Here is a 12,764-nt window from a genome sequence, read left to right on the forward strand (position 1 = left end):
GGTAGTATTATTATCACCATTTTTAGAAGAAAAGAAAAGATCGCACAGGATTAAGCAGCCGTAAACTAAATGTTTTCGCTGGAGTAGGAAATAAAGTTTGACTACAATTTCTTGCTGTATAACTTGTGGCTTTAATAAATGGTTCATGTATTTGCATATCTACCTTGTGGTAAATTCTTAAAATAATAAAAGAGGAAACAATTTAAGTGGAAAACATTACTAGACATTACATTTTTATATAAGAAATAATGGCCAGAGTAACTTTGGCTAGATTTCTTTATATCTTATAAATAAATTCACTATATGTAAGAATATACATAAAATTTATTATTATTTTATATGAATGTGTGCTAATAATTTCATATTGCTCAATAATCAGTTTTTTCCATTGATCTTGTGATTTTTGATGGGAACATATTTATTGCTAATATTTGTTTATACTACAAAATATTAGATATAGACTTAATCTCGGTACTTTAAAATATCTTTTAGAATGCTCTGCACCAGACTGACATAGTTCTCAGAGAAATGGCTATAATTTAATTAATTCTTGGCCATCCATTTTTCTGCTGAAAAAAACCCTCAAATTTATTTAGCCTCACTATTGCTTGGATGAAAAAGTTGGCAAGCTTTAAACCTTAGAGGGGTTTATTATAGGTTAAGAAATTTTTAAAAAATCATAATATTTAAAATATTACTCATTTGCTAATCATCATTATATGTAGTATTTCAAGTTTATCTCATTTTACAGTCTAAAATAAACCATTAACAATAGTTTTGCCTATTTATTCCAGTCTTCTCTGATAATTTTTGACCAGTAGAATGGTTTGTCCATGGAATATTTCTTAAATTATATTTTGTGCAATATGGGTGGGTGGGGTATTCAGGCTATAGATATTTTCAATAGAAAATCCATCATTTGCAACATCAGTTGTCAGCGCAGGTTCCTGGTTCAAGTGATCCACCCTGTTCTGGGAATGGAAATGCTGACAGAGGACTATAAAGCAGTTGTCTGATATCATCTGGGCAGGAAATTGAGGACTTTGAAATAACCATAATAATTCCCATATCCTTCTGAAATTTGATATGGCTTGGGTACATACAATAATTGTAATAAATGCATATACCCTGATTATTTATGCTTGATTTGTATTTTAGATGAAATTTTTGAGAGAATTCTAACACAGAGCACTTCCATCCCTTGTAGCCAGATATCTCTCAACACTGACTATATCTTGGATATGTAGACTAGTGAAAATGTGTAATAGTGGAGTGGCTTTGACAATGTGTTTCCAATTATATCAGAAAGAGAAACTCAAAGACATTGTTAACAGCACTTATTTAAATCTTTGATTTTAATGCATTGCTATTACTATACATATGGATAACCTGTTTTCCAGTGAGTGAATTAATATTATTTCAATATCACTAATTTTTAAAAGTTTTTATGGCTCTATTTCCCCAAATTATTGCTGTGAGATGTTTCAGATTTTACTAAAACCCAAACTATATTTGTTTGTTTAGTGATGGAAAACATTACCTGCTTTCCAAAGTATTTTTGTGTGCTCTAGGTACATGACCTCCTTGATCTTACAGACTGTGTCTTTCTTCTTATTGGGTCTCATACCCAGCTTGTGGCTTGGCACTGATACATTTGTTGGAATCAAGTTTCGCTTTGGCATAGTTTACAGGAATGTTCTTCAAAGTGTGGTCCTGGCATCTTCTGCATCAGAATCTCCTAGGTATATGCTAAAGGTAGTTTTCTGGGTCAACAGCAAATCTATTTGAACAAAATGCCTATGGGTGGGCAGCAGACTCTGGGTTCCTAACAAGGACTCTAGTTGTTATGCAGAGTGAACTTTTTTAGGAATAGCTTTATTGAGAAAATCTTCATATCCAACACAACTCATTCAATTAATGTGCCTTCACAGAGATTTTTTTTTTCTTCCCACAGAGTTGTGCAATAGCACTATAATTAATTTTGTAACATTTTTATGAACCTTCAGATAAACTCAAAATCTTTTAGCAGTTACCTGCCATTCCCATGGCTCCTCATTGCCTGCCTCCCACTCCCCACCACGGTACTAGATAGCTACTGATGTACTTTCTGTCTCTACAGATGTGTCTATCTGGAGGTTCACATAAATGGAACTACAACATAGGAGATATTTTATGACTAGCTGCTTTCACTTCCCACAGTGTTTTCAAGGTTCTTCCATTTGTAGTATGTATCAGTATCACATGGCTTTTCATTCAGCCAATTATGTGGATAAATTCCACTTCATTTATCTATGTTCATCTAGTCAATGAATATTTGTGTCGTTTCAGCTTTTTGGCTACAACGCATAATGCTTCTGTGGACATTTTGTATACAGCTTTTGTGTGGAAACATGTTTCATTCTATACGTAGGAGTGGAATGTTCCACTCACACCATAGCTCTAGGTTTTGAGGAACTGCAACATTTTTTATAAGTAGCTGTACCATTTTAAAGTCTTATCAGCAATGTATGAAGGTTCCCAATTTTTTGATATCTTCATCAATATTTTTTATTGACCATCTTTTAAATTATAGTCATCCTGGCGTGGTCTGAGGCAATACCTCATTGTGGTTTTTATTCCTCTGATTGCTAATGATGTTGAATAGAGAAATATCTATTTGAGTCCTAGAGATGTATGAGTTCTTTATATATTCTAGATATGAGCCTCTTGTTTGATATATAATTGCAGATTTCTCTCATTCTGTGAGTTCTTTTTCGATGGTATCATTTGAGGTACAAAACTTTTAAATTTTGATGATATTCAATTTATTTTTATGGTTGCTCTACTTTTGGTGTCATATCTTAGAAGACATTGAGTAATTCAAAATCATGAAGATTCACCCCTTTTTCCGGTAAGAGTTTTCAGTTTTGTCTTGGACCTGTAGGACTGTGATACATTTTGAGCTGATTTTCATGTTAGTGTGAAGCACTTACTTTTTTTTTTTTTTTACATGAGGATATCCAGTTGTCCCAGCACCATTTGTTGAAAAAACTTTCCTTTTCTCATTAAAGTTTTAGATACTCTCAATGAAAATCAGTTGACTATAATGTGTGTCACAAGAACTAGGAATCTACTGGAATTGTGAGCTGACCATTTTCATAACTTCTGTGATTATTAGTCTTGATATATGTTTCTAATTACTGAACTGGTGTACATGTGGGTATTGTACAGATTGGAAACAGTGAGTTAAGGGTGATTGGGGAAGGCCTGTCTTATGTTTTATAATGCAAATTATTAAATCAAAAAACTTACTTGGCAAGATGGTCTTATAGCGATTTTTAGTTCCATGACGAGGAATGTCAATTTCTTTGGGATCCACAAAATTCATTGGTATTTCCTATAAAAATAAATGGTGTCAAATTAGTGTATCTAAGGCTGACACAAAGAAAACCTTCACAGGGGGCCATCTGATCTACGCTCTGCTGGACTTCAAAGTCATTTATAAAACAACAACCTCTGGCTGACCCACACCCTTCCTTTCATAAACACAGCAGCTGCACCTGACAAGCTGACTTCCAAGAAACAGCTCCCTATGTTAGAGAGTGTTACTGCATGTGTACTCAGGAAAGAGAAATGTAACAATTGGCTTAGATTTTTAAGAATACTGTTTTGACATAATTACTGGAATTATACAGACAGACAGGTAGCTGAAGGGGATTTATCTAGAATTATATATAAATTTCTTCATATCTTTATGCAAGTTCAGTACCCAAAATTTCACTATGGTGTATTCTCTTGTAATTGTTTCTCTTTTAGATAACTGAAACTTCCCTTTGAAAGTGGTAGCTATAAAGAGCTTCTTGTTCATTGACTTTATGAGGATGTGAGTTTTTTTTTTTTTTTTTTTTTTACATTAAGGAAGAGTTTATAGTTGGGATGTTCCATTTGTGATTGTAAATGCAACTTGGTTTTTTTTTTGGGTGAAGGACATTCAGACACTTTTTCCTCTCATTTAACAAGAATATTCTTACTTGGGCAGAATATATTTTACAGGCCTCAAGTGATTGGAGGAGGGAACAATTAGGACAGGAGTAGCTCACTGTAAAAGCATTAGACCTAAAAAGAATCCATAGCTGAAGCAACAAGCCGACATTTTCAAAAACTTGATTATACAAAATTGTTTTTCTTTAACTTAAGATTCTTCAGGGATCGGATGGGTAGCATAGCAGGTAAAGCTGCTGCCCGCAGTGCCGTATCCATATGGGCACCGGTTCGAGTCCCAGCTACTGCACTTCTGATCCAGCTCTCTAATATGGCCTGGAAAAGCAGTAGAAGATGGGCCAAGTCTGTGGGCCCCTGCACTCTCATGGGAGACCCATAAGAAGCTCCTGGCTCCTGGCTTTGGATCGGCTCAGCTTTGGCCATGCGGCCATCTAGGGAGTGAACCAGAGGATGGAAGACCTCTCTCTCTCTCTCTCTAATCTGCCTCTCTGTTGCTCTTCAAATAAATAAATAAATAAACAAATATTAAAAAAAATATTCTGCAAAGAATCGCTCAGGTGGCCAGTGCCGCGGTTCAATAGGCCAATCCTCCGCCTGCGGCGCCGGCACAACGGGTTCTAGTCCCGGTTGGGGTGCCAGATTCTGTCCTGGTTGCCCCTCTTCCAGTCCAGCTCTCTGCTGTGGCCAGGGAGTGCAGTGGAGGATGGCCCAAGTGCTTGGGCCCTGCACCTGCATGGGAGACCAGGAGAAGCACCTGGCTCCTGGCTTCGGATTAGCACAGTGCGCTGGTCGCAGTGTGCTGGCCACGGCGGCCATTGGAGGGTGAACCAATGGCAAAAAGGAAGACCTTTCTCTCTGTCTCTCTCTCACTGTCCACTCTGCTTGTCAAAAAGAAAAAAAAGAAAAAAGAAAAAAGAATTGCCTAGGTAAGGTTAATGTGAAATAAAATATCTTTCATGCTATTTATTAAGTGATATATATATTACATCCTTAGATCACCTAAAGTAATAGTTATATTGCTTAAATTTTCAACAATGGAAAATAAAACTCATCATTCATTGAAATGAAAGAAATCATTTAAAAATTAATTTAGATTGTCTTTTCAATCTATCTGGAAATTTGAGAAAATTTCGACAGAGAGGAACAGTATACTTTTTAAGCATAATCACTTAAACTTTTTTTTTTTTTTAATTGACAGGCAGAGTTAGACAGTGAGAGAGAGAGAGATAGAGAGAAAGGTCTTCCTTTTTCCGTTGGTTCACCCCCCCAAGTGGCCGCCACGGCTGGTGTGTTGCAGCTGGCGCGCTGTGCCGATCTGAAGCCAGGAGCCAGGTGATTCCTCCTGCTCTCCCATGCGGTTGCAGGGCCCAAGGACCTGGGCCATCCTCCACTGCACTCCTGGGGCCACAACAGAGAGCTGGACTGGAAGAGGAGCAACTGGGACAGAATCTGGTGCCCCAACCGGGACTAGAACCCGGGGTGCCAGGGCCGCAGGCGGAGGATTAGCCTAGTGAGCCGCGGCACTGACCTTAAACTTTACTCTTTAAAATATTAACACTAAGTAATACATTTTGTTTTTAAAAACAATTTTAAACAGACATCAATTCTGTATATTTATGGGATACTATGCTATTTTGATACATGTATGCAAAGTGAGGTCAGAGTAAATATATTTATTCCTTCAAACATTTAACATTTCTTCATGGTTGAAAACACTTAAAGTCCTATCTTCTAGTGGTTTGCTTGGTAGAGAAATATATAGAACTTTAACAATATCTGTAGTCATTCTACTGGGAATAGAACTAACAGAACTCCCACCTAACTACAACTTAGTAGCTATTAATCAACTTGCCCCCATGCCATCCTCCCTCTTCCTACTCCGGCCTCTGAAATCCACCATTATACATTTAACTTCTATGAGATCATATACTAGGTAATATATTTTAGATATTTATATTTATCCCTACTATTTGGTCTAACTGTTTAAACTTCTCAGTTCTAAGTTACCAAAATAAGCATAATTGTTGAATATTCAATGGAAAACATATGTTCATATTTGATAATTTCAAACAAGTCAGTCTGTTTGGCAAAGCCATGAAATGGGTACTATCTTTATTCCTCCTCTTCTTCTTCCTCCTCCCCTCCTGGGTTCTGATACACTCTGACAATCTGTCATCTTTCAGCATCATCTCTCTCCTGGGTAGGCCTTATTGGCCTCACCTTTCCTTTAGGGGAAATAGGTTATGTTGAGAACAGAACTATCTGCGGTTTTAGAAAAGAGTCCTGGGTATGCCCTTTGCCTCGCTTTGACTGGTTCTTTCATCCCCCTATGTCTCATTTTTTTCACATATAAAAAGAAGACACACTACCAAGTTCAATTAAAAAAAAAACAACAACAAAAACCTCCACGTTTGTGGTAGGCATTTGGTGTAGCAGTCAAGATGCGGCGTTGAGACGCCAGTGTCCCATCTTGGAGAGCCTGGGTTTGAGTCTTGGTTCTGCTCTAGATTCTAGCTTCCTGTTATTGGGCACCCTGGGAAATAGTAGATGATGGCTCCAGTATTTGAGTCCCTGCTACCCATGTGGAAGACCCAGATTAAGTTTCTGGCTCCTGGCTTCAATCTGGCCCTGCCCCAACTACTGTGGGCACTTAAGGAGTGAAATAGCAGATGAGAGATCTTTGTCTCTCTGTCTTTCAAATAAAATAAATAAATAAATGAATAAGACTCCATATTTATATTTTATTTTGGATACTTAGATGATGGGGCCAATAGTAGATCCAATCTATTATTACATCTTTCACCTAGGATGGCTGCAAACATCTGAACTCACTCTAGAATGCTTAACTTATTATACTTAACCAATATGACTAAGATGTAGAACTGAGTTAAGAGGCAAAGTGATCTATAAGCTAAATATTCCAGTAGGGCAATAATCAGCTACATACATCACACATTACAGCTACATACATCACACATTAAACTATCACCAGCAACACTGATAGGTCTGGAACTGAACTTATTTTGTTTAGTGCATACTTACTCTTCCTCCTGTGTTCCTTATTTCATTAAAGGGCACTGGAGGTACTCTGTCACTCAAGCTAAGAGACCAGATATTGTTCCTTCTCCAATACTTTTGGCCATCGTATCCAGTTAAACCCATTTCTTACATATTCTCTCCAGTTTTACTGCCATTATTTTAGGTGTAGACCACTGTCCCAGTTCCACAAGATTTTCTTTAGAGCCTCTGAACTACTCCATGGCAAATAGAGCGATCTTTCTAAAACATGACATAAAGTCCAAACTCCTAAATATGTATTTAGATTTGAATTTCTTTTATATAGATAAAGCTCAACCTTTGCCACTTCCCACTTTGATTTCAATGCTCTAGCTAAATGGGACAATTTAATTCCCCAACTGATACCATGGTTACTCCATCCTGGAACACCCCTTCTCGGTCTAGTTCCTTCATGCCATGTCAGTGACTGCCAGCTTTTACATATTTTGTCTCAATTTGGCTATAACATTGTCATTTGAATTTTTATGAACAGTTAATGATACAGAAAGTGCATTTACAATCTATTGAAAAAGTTTACCTATTTCTTTTTATTTAGAGACCTCATCTGCTTATCCAGTACCCAAATACCCACAATGGACAGTGCTTGGTTGGGCCAAAGCTGGAAGTCAGGAACACAAGCCAAGTGTCCCACATGGGTGGCAGGAACTCAATTATTTGAGCCATCATTACTGCCTCTTAAGGTCTGCATAAAAAGGAAGCTGGAGTAAGGAGTCACATCCAGGAATGAAATCCAGATTTTAATGTGGGATGTGGGCATCTTAATTGCTAGGCTAAATGCCTGCCTTGGTACTTTATCTTCTTTTTTAATTTTTTTTTATTTGACAGGTAGAGTTATAGACAGTGAGAGAGAGACAGAGAGAAAGGTCTTCCTTCCATTGGTTCACTCCCCAAATGGCCACTACTGCTGGAGCTGCGCTGATCCGAAGCCAGGAACCAGGCACTTTCTCCTGGTCTCCCATGCGGGTGCAGGGGCCCAAGCACCTGGGCCATCCTCCACTGCCCTCCTGGGCCACAGCAGAGAGCTGGACTGGAAGAGGAGCAACCGGGACTAGAACCCAGCACCCATATTGGATGCTGGCGCTGCAGGCGGAGGCTTAGCCAAGTGAGCCATGGCGCCAGCCTTGGTACTTTATCTTTTGAACAGTAACTATTTGCTAAGCTGCTTGAGCACAGGGCAATTTCCAAATGTGCTCTAGTGCCTGGTATATAAAAACACTAAAAATTATATAATAAATAGTGGGCTTACCATGAATTCACTTTGTAGTAAATGTGAACTTGCTACGACGTCCCTCAGCTGTGACCTTGTGAGAACTCGGCTGGCTGACTGCAGGTACTCCATTGCTACCTTCTCCCGTGGTGTTGGTATAGCCACAAAAGGTTCAACATTCCCCAAGGTACTCATGTCCAATGTTAGAGATACGTTGGACCCTCGTCTGCAGTGGAAAAGATGTTATTAGGTTTAAACATTACATAGACTATTTTGATCACACAAATTTATCATTCTATAAATGCACACAATTCAGTGAGAATTTCTACAGAAATAAGGACCAAATAGATTTTTCTCTTTTGGAACCAGGATTGACTATAGCAACTATCCACAGTTCTTTTACAGGAAAAAGGCAATTTTGCTCTTGGAAATAAAATCTAATTAAGAATATGCACTATAATTTATTAAGGGGTATATTTATTACAGAGACAATAGGATGGCTGAAAACATTAAGTGGAAAATTTTTAAAAAGTAGACACATTTGAACTGAGAACACAAGCTAACTTTTATTTACATGTATGTGTAAAAATCCAGTATAAAAATAATATAGTCATTATTATTATTATTATTACTTAAGAGGCAGGAGAAGAGAGAGAGAAAAAGAGAAAGAGAGAAAGAAACCCATCAGTGGGTTTACTACCCAAGTGTCCATAACAGCTGGGTCTGAGACAGGCAGAAATCAAAAGCCAGGAACTCCATTCAGGTCTACCATGTGGGTGACAGGGACCCTAGTACTTGGGCTATCATCTGTTGCCTCCTAGGTGCATCAACAGGAAGCTGGATGGGAAGCAGAGTTGGAACTCAATTCCAAGCACTCCAACATGGAATGTGGACATCCCAAGCAGAGTTTTAAACTGCTGCTTCACAATGCCTGCTCCCAGAGTTTAATTTAAATGATGGAAACTTATTATAATATATAATAAAAAAACCCCATTAAATGAAAATCTATCAGTTCTTTACTCTTACAAATCTATATCTGGTTGCAGCTTTGATGCTTCTATAATCTAACATGCAATGTTGTCATTTTAAATTTATAAACAATTTATAATTATTTTATTAATTCTTGCTTTAACTTGATGGTTTTTTAAGTATTTGAACATTTATTTGCTATATTAATTTCTATTTTTAGTATAGTATATGGAAAATAGAGAATGGCTGAACTTCTGACAGTTGAAATTTCTTGATTCTTTCTTTGAGATAATATATAATCATTTTTTCTAAACATTTCTGGCAACTAATTTGGTTATATATGCCTGCAGGAATATGTAGATGCACATATACACATATATCATCTCATTTATTATGCTAGTATATTATTCTTAATGATATTAGTCCCACTTATTCTTTCCTTACTTTTTTTCATAGTAGATTGTCAAAGCCTGAAATAATTATGTGAGTCCTTCACAATAGTCATGTATGCTGTTTTTTTCTTCATTTCTAATAGTTTTTAACTTGCTTATTTAGCCATTGTATTATTTGAAGACATTCACAATTATATATCTTCACCATAAATTTTGTCAACATTTCTTTCTTTCCCATTAATCTTATATTTGATCTCACATCGACTTTAAAAAATTAATACTTATAAACCTGTTTTCTTTTGACATGTTCCTAAAAACACCTTTTCTCAGCCTGTTATTATTTATCACTCGGGATCACTGGGTCGAGGATTGGGGGATAAAATTCTGGCCTACCTGATAGAATCAGCTTCCTGATAGACAAGTGTACTCCTCTCCATTTATTTTCAGGTCCTGGGAGAGTTGTTGTTGGTTACAGGGCTCTTGTGTTTGAGAAGCAAAGAATGTCTCTACTTTCAGACCAAGACTTTACATCTACTTTTGGTGGGAAAACAGCTTTTAAAGTTTCTCCATCCAGGTAGAAATTCATTCCCGATTCTGTGGTTTTCATTGCATTTGTGAGAATTTGCCTTTTGCTAGCTTCATTGATATTTTATTAAGGAATTGGAAGCAGCTAATTAAATGATTGCTGGTTGGATGACATTTTAACCACTATTCGTGTCAGTCAATTCAGCCTTAACAGGTTTAGCAGAGAATGAGATTGCTTCTATCCAGGGTGGTCAGAGCAGATGTATGAGGGAGAAATCATTGAGGTGGGCATTGAAAAGTTCAAGAGGTACATTGTTGGTGCAGGGTCATTTCACAGACAGAGCCCAGCAGGAGAAGAAGTGTGGCAGCAAAAAAATAGTAAGATCACTTTGAGAAATGGCTCAGAAGCATTTCAAGCCAGAGTTCAGCTGTGTAAAAATGCATTTTGGAATCGGAAGGCAAGGTATGTAGGAGAGCAACTGGAAGACTACAGAAAAGCCTGTCCAAATCCAGAAGAGAGAGGAGCATAACATCAGGGCATATCAACTTCTGTTTTGGCTTCCCCCAGCATATGCTGCCCAAACCTGAGAGACTGAAACCCTCCAAGATCCCATGTCTAAGGCCCATTTGATTAGTGGTAAATTTCCTCAGGATTCTGTGGTAAGCTGAGAGCCATGGAAGCACTTTCATGTAAACTGACTTAGCAAGGAAGAATGACTTTTCCTTGGCAAAGGAAGGAAGAAAGGAAACTAATATTTGTTAAATATCTATTACGTGCCAAGTACTGTTCTAAGCACTTTCACATATGGAAGCTCAACATGCGTAGCAGCGTTCTGAGATGTGACCTTCCCCCATGTTACAGGTAAAGACATAACTAAGAAATACAACAGTGGTGTAAAAGGTTCCATCCAAAGAAGGGTGCAAAACCGAAGCTCTTTCTGCTGTGTCACCTGCTAGCAGGAGTATGGTGGGCAAAAGACGTTAGAGTCCATGTACCCAACACGGAGCTGGAGTCAAAGATCAGAAATAAGGTCAAGCTGACCGGCATGCTTGTGGAAGTCGCAGAGTTATCAGGGGCAGTCACACTTGCCTGGAATAATCCTGCCTCTCCATATTGTTATGGCGGACTGGTGGTCAGGCTGTTTAACCTCACTGAGCTTACATGTCTCCTTGTTTGTAAAGTAAGTAATGAAACAGACCTCCCTCAGAGTGTTATTCCAAGCCTTAACCACAAAATGAAAGTCAACTGCTTACAAAAGGTGATGATATCCTATTGTTACATTTGGGTAATAATAAACCAAGTTCTGCCCAAGTCTCACCATTTGATTACCTAAGGGAGCTATTTTAGGATTTCATCACAAGAAAAATTGAAAATTGAGGTTTATTTTAATGGTTTGAAATCAATAGAATCAATATATTTGTCAGTAAGGAAAAGCATATCTGTATAGATAAACTGTGGATCTTAAACCTCCCTTTATCATGGCAAATCCACTTCCTAAACAAATCCAGAACAACTCAGCACTCAGGCAATATCTCAGAGTTCAATTATGGAGTTAACCTCACACAGGCTGTTCACCTTACAGGGAACATTTTCAACATAGCCCTTATCATGGTAAGTACTGTCCTGACCATGAAGTATTATGGTAGGATGTCATGAACTTAAAGGAATCTCTGCTTCCATTAATTTTTATTTTCAAAGAACAAATACTATTTGGATTAATTGAAATATGGTAAAATTTCAAGTCTAATCCATAGCATCAACTTAAAAATATTAATTGGATACTTCTTAGTTATATCTTGTATTTGGAAAGAAGAAATAAAATACATTTTCATATTACATTTTACAGTACAGTATTTTTCATTATCAAGGTAACGTGTTCATTGTGGAAAATTTATAAAATTTGGAAGTTTTAAAGAAGAAATTAAATCACTATTACATACCCTTCACTAACATTTAAATTGACTTAAATTTTGCTATTTCTTTAGGGAGTAATGGCAGTGGCTTATTTTTTTATTTCTTTGGTTAAAAACAAGGTTAAATACATTTTTGGATGACTATTATTTATTTATAATTCCTCACCTTTAATAGTTGTCTGTTCATGCTCTTCGCTAATTTTAATGTTGTAGCATTAATACATTATTACCTACACTGATATCTGTATATAATGCTAGTTATTTCTTAGACATATTTGTTGCAAATAGTTTGTTGTTGCCTAAGAACACTAAGAATTTTTTTAAAGTTCTATTTATAGTCAATCAAGTATACAAATCTTTCTTTTGAAGTTTCATGCATTGCTTTAATATATAGGAAGTTTTGATTTTTTTTTTTTTTTTTTGACAGGAAGAGTTAGTGAGAGAGAGAGAGACAGAGAGAAAGGTCTTCCTTCTGTTGGTTCACTCCCCAAATGGCTGCTACGGCCAGCGTGCTGCGCCGATCTGAAGCCAGGAGCCAGGTGCTTGCTCCTGGTCTTTCATGAGGATGCAGGGCCCAAGCACTTGGGCCATCCTCCACTGCCTTCCGGGGCCACAGCAGAGAGCTGGACTGGAAGAGGAGCAACTGGGACAGAATGCGGTGCCCCAACCAGGACTAGAACCCAGGGTGCTAGCGCCGC

General features: G+C 37.4%; 1 protein-coding gene across 8 annotated transcripts in view; it reads right to left on the reverse strand.

The window, feature by feature from the left end:
* PTPRR (protein tyrosine phosphatase receptor type R) overlaps positions 1–12,764 on the reverse strand; it is a 287,862-nt gene that overhangs the window by 46,232 nt on the left and 228,866 nt on the right. For 7 of the 8 annotated variants that reach the window (XM_089308692.1, XM_008256786.5, XM_051845666.3 and 4 more), the window contains 2 exons: positions 8,306–8,492; positions 3,292–3,376 (listed from right to left, as the gene is read on the reverse strand). In XM_089308692.1, coding sequence (XP_089164818.1) covers positions 3,292–3,376; positions 8,306–8,492 — 272 coding nt within the window. Of the gene's footprint in view, positions 1–3,291; positions 3,377–8,305; positions 8,493–12,764 lie in introns of those variants that run through there. The other variant, XM_089308694.1, reaches the window with a different exon arrangement.

This window comes from Oryctolagus cuniculus, chromosome 11 (genome assembly GCF_051225735.1).
Source record: "Oryctolagus cuniculus isolate XC-2025 breed Fujian yellow rabbit chromosome 11, ASM5122573v1, whole genome shotgun sequence".
Lineage (NCBI taxonomy): Eukaryota > Metazoa > Chordata > Mammalia > Lagomorpha > Leporidae > Oryctolagus > Oryctolagus cuniculus.